A 15,083-nucleotide genomic window follows, 5' to 3' on the forward strand; every position below is an offset into this window, starting at 1 on the left:
GGTTGCACATGGAGCAGTGATGGAGAAACATTCCTGGCCATCAAGTGGGTGACAGCTCACATCTCCACTATACCTAATAAACCAGCAGTTTTCAACATGTGGGCAGTGACCCCCATAGGGATCACATATCAGATATTTACATTACGATTCATAAACAGCAAAATTATAATTATGAAGCAGCACCGAAATAATTTAATGGCTATGGGTCATCACAACATGAGGAACCATATTAAAGGGTCACAGCATTAGGAAGGTTAAGAACCACCGTTTAAATAAATGGACGATTTATCTCTGTTTTAACCATGTGTGCCTGGTCTAATCAGAAGCATGTATTTAATTGGGGAGTACTGAGAGCCCAGTTTAGGTCAACTGGAGGAGAAACTGAAGCCCGGAGAATGAAGAAATAAGTCATGGTGTTCGAAAATGTTGGAAACTATACCCTAAAGCGGAAAACTGGTTGCCTCAAAATGCATCGAAATTTAAACCATGAATCAAGGCTATCCAGAGTCCCTTATTAACAATGATTAGTAATAAGTAATGGCTGAATGTCTCTGAAGACACTCAGATTTCTCAACGTGCAAGGAGAAAAAGCACATCTCTTCCCCCACGTACAGACAGACCGCATCCCGCCACCAAAAACAAAGCCCGTAAGCACCTCCCCCAGGCACCGCACCCGGGCTGCCTGAACTCTCGCGGAAACACCCTCCACATCCCGAAATCCCAGTGCCGCGACAGACGGAACTCTCGCGAGAGCAGTCGCCGCTTAGCGGAGGCTCCTGATAGGGTAGGTCTTGGATATGGCCCGGCCTAAGTCGTCCGGGAGCCGGATGGACAGACAGCTGGAACGCGATGTGTGTGAGCTCGTCCGGCAGGTTACAGGCCTGCGGGACGAGGCGGATCCCAACTTCCAGCTGGCCTTGGACTTCGTCTGGTCCAACTTCAGGTGTGGGATCGCGGCTGCGAGCTAAAGTTGGGCGGGCGGGCGGGTCCGCGTCGGGAGTGCGGCCTCCGGCAAACCTCCGGCTGCTGCTGTGCCTCGGTTTCCCCTAAGTGCCCTTGCGAGAAACACACAGTTGCAGCGGCACACTCCGAGAGAGCTTTAGACTCTGCTCTCCCTCACGCAGTGCGTTGCACATCAAAAGTCACTTAATGGCTGGGAAAATGCATTTTTAGCGCCAAATTCTGATCACATCCTATTAGATTTTTTTGGTCTCACCAACTCCCCTCCTCTCTTGCTCCGGCCACTTACAGATTTCCCCGATTTCTGTGTCCTCCTTTTGCATAAAACAAATTCGTTACTACTAGTGAGCAACCCATAGCATGCCTAGTAAAAACCACCGTAAACAGTGAGCAGTTTGTCAACCTCTGTGATCCTGATTCTAAGCGCAGCCATGAGTGTCTCCTAGTTTGTGAGAATGCAGACCTCTCAGTTTCATGGAAAGCATGCCAACTATCCAAAACAACCAGTGCAGTTTCTAATTACAATCTATAAAAAGAACAATAATTCATATAAGTCAGGTAACTCAAAAAGCAATTGTATCACGAGGAATTTTTCTAGTAATATTTCTAGTGGCTGTCAGGAGGCAGGTGATAATCATTTTAGAGTTGGAAGAGACATAAGATGTTGCATAGTATAACAGCAGTAGTAAAAGCATACCTAGAACTCTGTCACCAGAAAAAAAAAGGGGGGGGGCAGTCACATTGTATTCCAGTTGCTTTATTCCCAAATGTTGTTTGTTATCCCATTAATGACAGCCTTTGGTCCCAGTGCTAAATTTTAGGTTTTGTGTTGAAGTGTGTCAGTGATTTGCCTCTATGTACACATGTGCATGTGTGTGCCTGGTGCCCAAGACTGCTGATCCCCTGGAACTGGGGTTATAAACATTTTGTGGGTGCTGTGAATAGAACCTGGGGACCCTGGAACAATGGCAAGGGCTCTTAACCCCCGAGCCATCTTTCCAGACCCTTTCAAAGCTTTCTAAATATTTGATCATTGCACTTGAATATGCTTGCTTTTCTCTGTATTTCATTTGCACCTTTAGCAAAGTTACTCAGAGGACAAATGTTAAGATTTCACTGGACTTCTCTCTTACATTAAAAAGACAAAGAACATGCAGTCACAATGCTGTATGCCTGTAATTACATCAGAAGTTTGCACTACAAAGTATACCTACTGGGTGGCTCACTGCAGGAGGATTGCTGTGAGTTGAAGGCTATTCTTAGCCTCCTAGTGAATTCAGAGCCACATAGCAAGATCTAGCAAAATCCCCAGGAAAATATGTTATGCTGAACATAACTATGGGCCATATAAAAAGACAAAGCCAGAAGACAGGTTGTGAGGGGTATCAGACATATGCAGGGATACGGAGAGCTGTGACTCACGCATACATAGCTTCATGACATTAAGTATTGTCATGGAATATTGGCATTAAAAACTGTATTTTATCTTTACCAGATTTCATCGTTTCTTGGATGTCAACAGTCACAAAGTAGAAAAAACAATAGAAGGGTATGTTGATTCTCTATATCTATATGTATTCGTTGATGTGTTTTCATAAGTTATTTTGGTATCAACTGATTTTTTTTTAATATTTTAGAATTTATGAAAAATTCACCATTCATTCTGATCTCAGCAAAGCTGCTAGCTGGAAGAGATTAACTGAGGAGTTTCTAAATGCATCTCTTCCCAGCACAGAGAAAATAAAGGTAAGCCTTCAGTTGTGAGCTCTCCATTTGTATTCACTCTTGTTGCTGCTGCTGTTTTGTTGTTCTGAGACAGGGTTCTCTGTGAAGCTTTGACTGTCCTGGAACCCACCTTATAGACCAGGCTGGCCTCGAACTCAGAGATCCGCCTATCTCTGCTTCCAGAATGCTGGGATTAAAGACATGCGCCACCACTGCCCACTTTCATATTCACTCTTTGCAGTATAATTATCATCAATGTGTTATCTCTTCATGAACTATTTAGTGGTATCCCCTGGCTGGATCAGGGCCTCCTTGAGAATGCGTTAACTTTTGCCTCAAGTTTCTTATGAAATAAGCAATGTGCTCTTGTTTGCTCATTCACTTGGAATTGACTATGGTTGTGTAAATCAGCTCTGTTTGGTTACCTTGAATTTCTCAAGTAGCAGCTGGACTCTAGATCCCAAATGTGCTTTTACATTATGTCAGGGGCCCCAAGGCCATACTTAGGTATAGTGATTTGCTAACACTGGTATCTTCGTAGTCTGGTATCATCATTGCTATGGTTTATTACCATTAACTAATGTAGATTACAGTCAGGAAAGAGATGAAGAGAGCAGAAAGCAGAAACTAAGCATATGTGTGATGGGCTATACCCTTAGGTTTATGTAAGTGTAATCTACGAAGTTCACTCACACAGGGATAAAACTGCCTAATGATGGGTGTACTTCTCAAAATGTTAAGTGACACTTGATGAAAATTAAATGGTGATTAGATTACATTATTTGTTGTGTGCTAGAATGAAGGTTTGTATGTGTACACGTGTGTGTTCTATTTAATTGTTGGTGGTGTTTATTGGGTCTTTTGAAAATGTCATACAGCCGGGCGGTGGTGGCGCACACCTTTAATCCCAGCACTTGGGAGGCAGAGGCAGGTGGATTTCTGAGTTCGAGGCCAGCTTGGTCTACCGAGTGAGTTCCAGGATAGCCAAGGCTATACAGAGAAACCCTGTCTCAAAACAAAACAAAACAGAAAATGTCATACAATGAATTTTGGCCATATTCACCACCACTCCAACTCTTCTCATCCCTCCCCTCCTTCCATACCCACCCAATTTTGTGTCCTTTTTTATTTTAATGCAAAAAGTGTTCATTTGTGCTGCCTCTGTAGTCATGGGTATGTAGCCTTGTAAACCTGCCCTCCTGTGGACAGAGAACAGTTTCTGCCTCGAAACCTACAAATAAATCTACCACACAATGAGCTGTCCACTCTCGGGCATACACCCAAAGGACTCTGTCCTCCTGCTCATCCTGTTCGTTGTTGCTCTCACGACAGCCAGGAAATTCAGCCTACTAGTCCATCAGCCGAGGAGCGGGTAATGCGAATGTAGTGTATTTATACAGTGGGATATTAGTCAGCCCCTAATGCAAATGAGATTAGGAAATTCACAGACAAATTGAGCTTTGAAACAGTCATTCTGGCTGAGATCACCAAGGCCAAGAAAGGAGAAGATCACTTGTTTTCTCTCATTTGTGAAAGTTGCCTTTGAATCTTGTACCTTGTCTTAGTGTGAGAAAAGAGAGAACTGAAGAGTTGAAAGTTCAAGGCCATCTACATACCAACACCTTGCCTAAAGCAAAGCATTTCCTGACTACATTTATTGAAGTTCCTGGTTTCCTAAAGAAAAGCCCATAATTCTTCAAAAATACGTATTTAAAAAAAAAAAAATAGGGCCAGGTGGTGGTGGTGCATGCCTTTAATCCCAGTACTTGGGAGGCAGAGGCAGGTGGATTTCTGTGTTTGAGGCCAGCCTGGTCTACAGAGTGAGTTCCAGGACAGCCAAGGCTACACAGAGAAACCCTGTCTCGAAAAACCAAAAAAAAAAAAAAAAAAAAAAAAAAATTAAATCTTTAAAAACAAGGACCAAGAAGGAGTCTCACTATCTGAGGGGAGCAAACAGGTGCACTTGTGCTCGATGCAGGTCCAGCTGTGCAGTCTATGTACTGAATGTAAGTGTGGTTCTTACAGAGGTTATAGTCAAATAGTCCAGCTGTCAGATGTGTTTAATCCTCAGGATGCACATTGTTACTGGAGAGTAACTTCACTTTTAGCCAGAATGTCATGGTCTAAAGAATTCTATTACAGTCAAGTGTAAATGTCTTACGTTCATTAGAAATACAGAACCAAACCTCATGTGACTTAAATTCCTTATATGTAAACATTTGAATTCTAGAAGAAGTTTAGAGATTACAGTTATTTTATGATAACTCGTGTTTCCTAAAATGACCAAAGTAGGTGTGTAAACAGCTCTTTGATTGCTCAGTCTGGTTTCAGAAGCACTCACAACCTCAGGCTCACTCACTTTTCTCTCTGTTTGTTTTAAAGACAGATACTCATTATGCCATACTGTCAGTCCTTCTCTGTCTGGCTGATTCTCCTTCAAACAGCAATTATGTGGAAACCCCGAGAGAGAAAGAAGTGGGTATGTAACCAGATACAAATTTACCTTATTACCTATAATCATTGGGATTATTATTAAAAGCTGTAAAATCACAGCCAAGGCTACATAGAGAAAAAAATATGTTTCTTTTGCTTAGGATGGATGCAAAATTTCATTTAAAATATAAGCTCTAGCTTTGTGAGTTAGACTTTTTTTTTTTTGTGAGTTAGACTTTTATAAAAAGAAAACTCTTGAGGGTGAAATAATTCAAATGATTAAAGATATATTGGAATTCAGATTTATTAAGTGCTTCTTGCTTGCTTGATCTCTTTTTTTTTTATTTTTAAGACAAAGTTTCATGTACCCCAGGCTGGCTCCATACTGTGTAGATAAGGATAACCTTGAACTTGATCAAGGTCAAGGATTATAGGTGTGCACCACTTTGCCCAGCTGTCCTTCAGCTCCATGCATGCTAGGCAAGCATCAGCTACCTCCCAGTCCCAAGTGTCTCAGTATTTTCAAATTTAGTTCCTTGAATGTATTTTGAACTTTATGTGGGTTTCTTTACTTGTAGTTTTATGGGTTTTAGGGTTGTTGGGGTTTTCTTCTCCCAGATATTTATGATAAAGTTGATTTATGATAACAAAGTTCCTTTGTTAAATTATAGAAAAGAAGGATGATTTTGACTGGGGGAAATACTTGATGGAAGGTGAAGAAATTGGCCTTGGTCCAAATATTGATACGCCGGTAAGTGGCTGTTGTTTTGCTAATGTAAATATAAGTACTTGCCCACATGGCAGCAATAGTTGTAGTGTATCCTTCTGCCAGAGAACATGCTACTTAACTGGAACTCTCTTCACTAAGCCAGGGAGTCTTGACTCCTCAGGGAAAGGTTCTTCCTGCCAAACCCAAACACCTGACTTGCATGGTGAAAAGAAACTCCTGCAAGTTGTCCTCTGATCTATACATGTGAGCCACAGATGAGCATACACATTCATGTGTGTATGCATATGCACACTCTAAATAAAATGTAGAAAATTAATTTTCTAAAGATGAGGATTAAGGAGGATTTATTAATATTCTGAGCTAAGTCAGTGTCAATATAATTTACATATTAAATAAAACTATATTATAATTATTTGGTGTTTTAAAAAGAAGAAAAAGGGGAGATGTCTTCAAATTATAATACCCCTCCCCAAAACGATTATTTTTAAATAGGTCAGTGCAATAAATGTACTAAGTGATTAATTATATTTAGTCCTGTTGTACTTTTAGCTAAGGAAATTAAAAAGCATGTGTTACTCTCAAGTCAACGCCTCAAAGCAATAACACATGTGGGATTCTTTTGGAATTCAGAAGTGGCTCTTGCTACTTTCATTCACAGAAAGTTGACTAAACATATTCACCACAAAAAAGTAAAACTGGCTGAGTTGAAACTAGAAACAAAGTAGCTTTCTCTAGGTCTTCATGACTCATAGAAAGTTTTGTCTGCACTCTGCCCTCTCTCAGTCTCCTTCCTACACTTAGCATTTATCTGCACTATTCCCATGCATGTAGACATTGTGGACTGACATCTTCAGTCTGGGGATTTTTATCACCTCTAATCAGACTAATGCCATTATGGAAACTTAGGAGATAAATGTTTTATTTGGCTTTTGCTTCTCTTCACTAACGTTCTTCATTTTTAAGCCTAAGTCACCCCAGTTGTTAAAGTCTCAAGAGTAAGATCTTTTTTCTCCTTAACTTAGAATTGGTCTGAAGACAGTGATGATGAAGATGCACAGCAGCCCTTAAGCAGAGAAGACTCTGGGATACAGGTAGACAGGACCCCGTTAGAAGAACAAGACCCCAACAGAAAAGGGGGGACTCAAGTCTGCTGGGAAGGTATTATCCATGGTTCAGTGCTAGCGTTTTCTCACAAAGGTCTCGGGTGACAGGATTAAGATATGATTGGAATATTGCTGAGCTCGGACATTCCTAGTCCAGTGGTTCTCAGCATTTCTAATGCTGCCATCCCTTAAGGAAGTTCCTCAGGCTCTGGTGACCCACAACCGTAACATTTTTCATTGTTACTTCATAACTGTAATTTTGCTACTGTTCTGAACCATAATATAAATATCTGCTATGCAGGGTATCTGATGTGACCCACTGGTAGAGAACCACTGTGCTCGTAGGTCTTGTGTGTGTGCCTGAGAAGTACCACTCTTGCTTTTATTCCTTCTGTCAGTTCAAAAGGAAACATAGCACTAATATTCTAATATTTTAGTACTATTTATGTGTAGGCGGCTGCTTGTTTCTGTTTATACCATGTACATGCCTGGTGCCCACAGAGGGAGAAGGGGACATCAGATCCCCTAGAATTGGAGTTACAGATGGTTGTGAGCCACCATGTAGATGGCCCACACTTGGGTCCTCTTCAAGGGCATCCAGTGTTGTTAACAACTGAGCCATCTCTCCAGCCCTAGAACGTAGTTTTTTAATAGTAGTTCTGATAACTTGGTCCTGAATGCGTTCCTTGCTGTTGTAAGAGGGTTGACCTGGTTTTCTGAAGTTAGTGAGTGGAGAAAGACTCTAGAGCTTGTCTTGGACTTGAATGCTCATCTTCTCATCCATCAGTGAGCAGTTAGGATTGGTAGACATTTTAGAAACTACTAGATTATAAATAAAGACATCCTATTATACATATTTTGTCCACTTTTATTTCTGAGTCCCAGTCTTAATTCCCCTTTCTTGTCAGTGAGTTTTAAATACTTGTTCTAATTTATTTGCTATCTATATGTCAGTCATTGTTCTGCCTTGCAAACATTGTGCTGGCTGGTATGTTAAATTACATAACTGGCATTCATACGTAAATCTTCTTTCCTTACCTTTCCTTAGAACTTGCTCCTAAGATCTGTGTGTATCAGTATGGGAACGTCTCTTCCTCTGTTCTTAAACTGTTACTGAAGTCTGAAGTTTGCAGTTTATATTTCCAACACATTTTTTCTTGATGATAGGCCCCAAGTTACCTCTGCTACCCAAGTTCTCTGCTCCATCTGCACTTGTGTTAGAATTTGGTTTTTATATAAGTTACTGACCCCATAATCTCCTAAGCCTTCACTTAAGTCTAGGGAATTGGCTGTTTTCACTTAGCTGACTACTGGTTATTTAAGGACTTCCCATATTTGTTGACGTGACTCTTCTGTGTATTTCTTGATCACTGTCATCATTTATTTGTTCCACTGAAGTTTTGGCTGTTTCTAGACAGGGTCTCTTTGAGCCCATTCTCCTCCCTCTGACTCCCAAGTGCTGCAGTTAGAGAAGTGTACCATCATGCCCCGCTTCATTTGGTTTTGTAGCGACTGCCATCTCTGCTACAGTTCTTTGTTGATGTCAGTTCTTAAGTTAAACATTTTGCAGATAGTTTTTAATCATCTTGCTTAAATCAAAAATAATCTCTGCTCCTCATATTTTTCGATCAAACCTGTGAATTTGAGCCACTGAAGAAGTGGCTGAGCACTTATGAGAGCTTGCTGCTCTCTGAGGACCAGAGTTCAGCTCTAAGCTTCCAGGTGAGCTGCTCAGAACCACCTGTAACCTAGCTGCACGGGATCCAGCACCCACTTCTAGCTTCTCTGGGTACCTTGCACATGCGAGTGCACACACCATGCACATACATTCATGTACTTGCATACACATAAATAAACATTTAAAATCCTTAAACAAAACATATTTTCAGATGGTCAAATTTTTGCGTTTAAAAACAACATTTCCCTATATTTTTGTGAGGGTTTGTTTTATTATTGTTGCATTTGGGGAGGAATTTCTTTCCTTTTTTAGGTTATTAGAACAATTACATAATTTACCCCTTTCCTTTCTCCAAGGCCTCCCAAGTGCCTCCTCCCTTTGTTCTCTTTTAAATTCATGGCTTTGTTGGTGGTTCATACATGAATACAAACTACATGTTAATTTGTATGTTTGTATGTTTTCAGGGTTGGCCATTTACATTTAGTGTGGACAACCAGCTGGTGTGTTCTTTCCTGGGGAAGGCTCACCCGTCCCCAAGTCTCAGCATTGCTTGGTTGCTGGTCGTTCTTTGTGTAGGGTGGAGGTCTCATGAACTTAGGTCGAATCCACATTAGCTTGTCTGTTGGTGTTGTCCCTGTTCAAGTCATGTTCAGGAGCCATGTTGGTGAGACTTGATGAGACGTTCCTAGGAGACAGAACCCCAAAGCAAACTCCCTGTTTTTCCAGTCTTTCTGCTTCCTCTTCTGCAGTGGTCTCTGAGCCTTAGGGGCAGGGGTCTTGTAGATGCATCAGTGGGGATTGGACTCTACAAATGTGCATTTTGCTTGGTTGTCTTTTTTTGTAGTTGTCTCCATCTGTTGCAAAGAGCGCTTTTCTTAATGAGAGATGAAGACTACACTTACCTAACTCTGGATAGGATCACATTTGGATCATTAAATGTCTCCAAAGTCTGCTTCCATATATGCCATGAGATTAAAGTGTCCAGTTTATTTTTCTACCGTCTCATGAGACAGTTTTCCTAGCAACATCATTGTTTGATGGCTTTATCTTGATTATACATCAGGTTCTCCTTTGTACTTTATGACAGATCTTCTGCCACGTTAGTGTTTGTCTACCCAGGGACAGACTTTGTGTTTTTGTAGCTTGTGGTTTTCTGTCTTAATGTATGGAATACATATCCTATCTTTCCCTGGTTTACAAAATTGCCTTATCTCTTTGTGAATCTGTACTCTTCCATGGACAAGTGATTAGTATTAATTTGTAGGCATTCACAGTTTCATCCCCTTCTTCTAATTCTTTTGGTTTAGCAAGACAAGGTTTCTCTGTGTAGTCTTGGCCACCCTGGAACTCACTATAGACCAGAGTGGCCTCAAACGCAGAGATCCGCCTGCTTCTGCCTCTCAAGTGCTAGCATTAAAGGCATGCACTGCACCACCTGGTCCTTCTAATTCTTAAACTTTGTATCTTATTGACAACTTGAGTAAATCTAGGTGAGCCCTGTCCCAGACTAGACAGTGGCCATGGGAGGGCCCTCATAGACAGGATTTTATCCCAAGGCAGCTACACTTTTTAGTCTGGAGGAGATGAAAGTTCCTAGTCACTATAAAAATTAATACATATTCCACCTTTTGTGGCAGATGAGCCAGATAGCCGTAGCTGGCTGGAACAGCATGTAGTCCATCAGTACTGGACAACCAGGCGCTCCCGAATTCCACACAGTTCACATTTGCACTCCAATTTAGCTGCTGTCTGGTAAGCTAAACTTCTTGTTTAGTAGAATGACAGAACAAACTTTGATGGTTAAGCATTTAATTTTGATTTGTGGTGTAAATCAAGTCTTGAATTGTAAACTTGTTCATTTTAAACAAGTGTAGTGGAATGTATGCAAGAGTGCACATAACATCATGCTGGGAGTGAATCTAGGGCCTTAGACACATTAGACAGCACTGTTTTGCTGACCAATTTCTAATTAATATTTAATATCATAAAATTACTAATGGTACTATGTTTATTTTCCGTTTAAGTAGATTGGTATATGCTAGCCTGTATCTAATTCCATTTTAGTACACTTACTATAAAAATACACTAATTTTTTTTGAAATTGCATAGTTTTAAGCAGTTGATTGAATGATAAAACAATTGTAATTGCTTTGAACATGCTTCACTAAAAAGATTTCAGTGAATCTGAAAAATGAATATGGAGTGAACTTAAGGCATTTATTGTGTTTATTTGTTAATTGCTGAGTATAAAGTTGCATATAGTCATTGAGGCAAGTAATTTTACTTAAAACATTTCTGTTGACCTTTGATGTTTACTCTTTAATAGGGACCAGCACCTGTACAGCAGTGACCCACTGTATGTTCCAGATGACAGGGTGGTGGTTACTGAGACACAGGTCATTCGGGAAACCCTATGGTAAGATGTATCAGCCTGGGAGATTGTACTACTGACAAGTAAAATTGTTTTCTGTTTTTAAGGAATATACTCAAGAAATTCTACTTGGAGGCTAGAAACAAGCCTTAAAGATGAATTTCAGACTTCAGATTTCACTGTGAAGATTGTGTGATTTTGATAAATTCGTTCCTATTTTCAATAATGTGGGATTGAGTTAGACCATCATTTTTTAATATCTGAATTTAAATCAAGTTTTTGCTGCTGACTGCTTTCACTTGAAATGTATCCATGAGAGTTGTCTGTGCTGGTCCCCAACACTGAGTCTATTGCAGCCTCTGATGATCCCCTGGGTCCAGATGGTACAACATTCTGGTAGTTTTAGACATGCCGGTGTTGCTTTTATCTTCAGCAATTTAGCAGTTTTGTATGTTTGTATGTCTGGTGTGTGTGTGTGTGTGTGTGTGTGTGTGTGTGTGTGTGTGTGTGTGTAGGGGTGGTTGAACTTCTAAAATGATGCTGAAATATCTTGAGTCCTAACCCTGTGAAGTTTGACAATCTTCCCATTTTTGTGCAGTTGACCTATTTTGTCCCCCAATTCTGAATTTTCAAAATAAATTTCTCAGCTATACTTTAGTGATTATTTTAGTAAATTTCAAGCATATTGATCTTGATCTTTTTTTATTTCATTTCAGGTTACTTTCAGGGGTAAAAAAGCTGTTTATATTCCAGGTGATTGATGGAAAAGTAACTGTGAGAAACAATATTATCGTAACTCATTTGACACATGTAAGTATCTGTGTTCATTGTCGCTTAAAAAATAAGTGTAAAATTAAACAGAAGTATTTGAAATGTTGGTAATACGCCTTTTGAGCATTTCCATGATCAAGTTTATGGAATAGAGTAAAAAGTCTTAAAAAGCCAAATTAAGTTGTGCATCATTTCAGGGCTTAACCTGTTCTTAAAATTTTGTGACATTTAATTTTTATTTAATTTTCTTTTTTATATTCTGTATTGAGAAACCTGGATACTGTAATGATTTTTTTTTTCTGTACTTTATATGTTTTTTAAAAGTATAAGCTGTAATTCTGTAGTATGTACAAATTGATTGTTCACTGTTTCTTTTAAATATGAACTCATTGTGTTACTTTGTCATGTATCACACAGTTTCTTTTACAAATTTGAACATTTGTGGAAGGCCAGCTTTAAGTACTTATACTTGACTTCTGTTGTAGAGCTGTTTACGATCTGTGCTGGAACAAATAGCAGCATATGGCCAGGTTGTATTTCGGCTCCAGGAATTCATTGATGAAGTCATGGGGCACAGCTCTGAAAGTCCATCACCAGGAAATGACCCCATACCCAAGAAACCACCTGACGCTCCCTTTAGAACCTACCAGGCCTTCATGTGGGCCCTCTACAAATACTTCATTAACTTCAAGGAGGAGCTTACAGAGATTGAGAAGTGTGTCATAAGTAGTGGTAGGTCATCTTTTTTAATTCATAAGCTACCTAACTCATTTTGAATATTATTAAAGTTATTCGGTTATTGATAAAATGTTTAAAAATTATATGGCAAGTAAGTAATTCTCATGAATATATTCATTTTAAAGTGATTTTAGGGCTGGAGAGATAGCACAGCAGATAAAGGCACTTGCCACCAAGCCTTACAGCCTGAGTTTAATCTGTGGGACCTCCATGATAGAGGAGAAAACCTCTTCAAGTTATCCTCTACCTCCACGTGTGCACTGTGGCACACACATCTCCTCCCACCAAGCATGCACTCTTAGGCACGCACACACACACACAAGTAAATGTAATAAAATGTTAAATATTTTTGAAGCTACCTTAAATTTCTATTTTTAAGCCATTTGTCTCTAAAATTCCAAAAAGTAGCAAACAGCTCACGGTGATCATTTTTTCTTGTTCCAGTTCCTCTCCCATGATAGGCAGCTTGTGTACATGATTTGAGAGAGTACTATGTATGCATATGAGAACTTCCTCATTTCTTTTTCAAAAAAACCTGTTTTGTTCGTACCATACCCCAGTTCTCAATGGTGGACATTTGACTGTTTCCACTTTACTGTTACCAGCACCTGCAGTGATGACCCCTTAGCCATTGCAGAGTGGAACTTACACGTCAAAGAGCTTATATGATAACGTGACTTTTGCTAGATCTTTCTGTACAATAAAATATAGATAAGTTTATGCTCTTGCCAGCAAGGCCTTGTTATATATTACTAGACTTTTGTTCTTTACCAATATAATAGGTGTAAAATGGTCAACTAGTGTGTGGTTTTTTTTTTTTTTTGTTTTTCCACCTTTAATTTTCTATTTTGCTTTTTTTTTTTTTTTTTTAAAACTAAGGCCAGAGTAGCACAAAGAGTGCCCATGTTTGCTTGTTTCCATAATTATAACATAGAGTCCAGCTAGGCAACTGCCATGTCACTGCAGCGCCTTAGCTGGACCAGCAGTGTGGGGAGGCATAGCATCTTCGCAGTGTACCAGTTTACCACAGGTATAGAACTGTGCAACTACTCTCTGTTCAGGATAAGGAGCTATGTCACTGCCATTTGAGAACTTGTTGAGCCACCTCTTTGTAGCTTTGCCATGTGTCATTTTAGTTATGCTCTTTAAGTGATGTTTAGTGCCCTTCTAGTACATTAAAGACCACTTGTCTTTTCTGGTATTTGTCAGTTCCCAGGTACATTATTTTGTTCTGAATTATCTTTCTCTCCCTGGCTTATGGAAGTTCCTACTTTAAGGAAGATTTTATATTAAAGATAATGGTATTAAAATATAATATTATGGTGGTCTGGAGAGATGGCTCTGAGTTTAAGAGCACTGGCTGCTCTTCCAGAGCTCCTGAGAGTTCAATTCCCAGCAACTACATGGTGGCTCACAACTTTATGAGATCTGGTGCCCTCTTCTGGTCTACAGTCATGCATACAGTCAGAATGCTGTATACATAATAATAAATAAATCTTTAAAAAACAATACTTAAAAACGTACCACCCTCTGTCTGGCTATGCTTTCCATATGTCAAAGAAATAACATTATCAGTATTATATGTTGGTTACAGATGTCTTTCCTTGCTATTCAGTTTGATTTGTTTATACTTAACAGATACAACAGTAACACTTGCAATAGTGGTGAACAAGTTGTCACCTCGATTGGCACAGCTAAAGGTCCTGGACAAAGTGTTTAGTACTGGAGTGGCGGAAGTTCCACCTGACACTCGCAATGTCGTCCGGGCATCTCACCTGCTTAACACCCTGTACAAGGCCATTCTTGAATATGACAATGTTGGAGAAGCCTCTGAACAAACTGTATGTTGGACTTCTGGATAAACTAAAGTGCATGATGAAAGGATAGAGGATAACCTGTTGTAATTTCTTGTTAAATGATGTTCAAGTTATGGTATGCCAGACAGTTGTTCAAACTTTCACAGCTTCCAAATTTTTGGCTATCTTACTAGTTTTAATTACCAAAACACAGCCAGGAATGGTGGCACACACCTTTGATCCCCGCACTCAGAAAGTAGTAGTAAGCGGGTCTATTGAGGTGAAGGCCAGCCTGGTCACTATAAGAAAGTTACAGCCCATCAAGGGCTACATAGTGAGACCCTTTCTAAACAGGAAAGAGGTCACAAGTCTATGACATGGAGTGTCTAAAGTAGTCACAGTGTGTAACAGACTTCTAGGAGCTGGGGGTGGGAAATTCTCAGTATACATGTATTTATTACCACTGAATTTACATATTAAATGACTAAGATGGTTGTGAGCATGTGTAGTCAGGAGGCCAAGGCAAGAGGGCTGTGAGTTTGAGGTGATACTGAACTACATGGGAAGACCCCATCAAAAATAAGAGACTAGGGTGATAAATTTTGTGATACATACTTTTCCCATAATTTTTATAAGTACAAATTTAACTACTAGAGACTGGTTGGTAAGTTAATGGTTTGTTCCAATGGTTGTTGGGACTCTTGTCTTCTTTCCATTTTAATGTTGAATTTGACTCTTTTTTCATTTATGCAGTATTTTTCCTATTAGTAACCAGAGG

At 39.7% G+C, this 15,083-nt stretch overlaps 1 protein-coding gene across 2 annotated transcripts in view; it reads left to right on the forward strand.

Annotated features, from left to right (window-relative positions):
* The first annotated feature begins 758 nt into the window (after positions 1–758).
* Positions 759–15,083, forward strand: part of Tubgcp5 (tubulin gamma complex component 5) — a 35,481-nt gene continuing 21,156 nt past the window's right edge. Inside the window, exons 1-11 of one of the 2 annotated variants that reach the window (XM_034508038.2) lie at positions 759–943; positions 2,456–2,509; positions 2,598–2,706; positions 5,068–5,164; positions 5,790–5,869; positions 6,871–7,006; positions 10,267–10,381; positions 10,956–11,045; positions 11,717–11,810; positions 12,257–12,503; positions 14,148–14,350. In XM_034508038.2, the coding sequence (XP_034363929.1) occupies positions 798–943; positions 2,456–2,509; positions 2,598–2,706; positions 5,068–5,164; positions 5,790–5,869; positions 6,871–7,006; positions 10,267–10,381; positions 10,956–11,045; positions 11,717–11,810; positions 12,257–12,503; positions 14,148–14,350 (1,371 nt within the window). In that variant the 5' untranslated portion in view covers positions 759–797. The remainder of the gene's footprint in view (positions 944–2,455; positions 2,510–2,597; positions 2,707–5,067; positions 5,165–5,789; positions 5,870–6,870; positions 7,007–10,266; positions 10,382–10,955; positions 11,046–11,716; positions 11,811–12,256; positions 12,504–14,147; positions 14,351–15,083) is intronic. The other variant, XR_013110711.1, reaches the window with a different exon arrangement.

This window comes from Arvicanthis niloticus, chromosome 1 (assembly GCF_011762505.2).
Source record: "Arvicanthis niloticus isolate mArvNil1 chromosome 1, mArvNil1.pat.X, whole genome shotgun sequence".
Classification (NCBI taxonomy): domain Eukaryota; kingdom Metazoa; phylum Chordata; class Mammalia; order Rodentia; family Muridae; genus Arvicanthis; species Arvicanthis niloticus.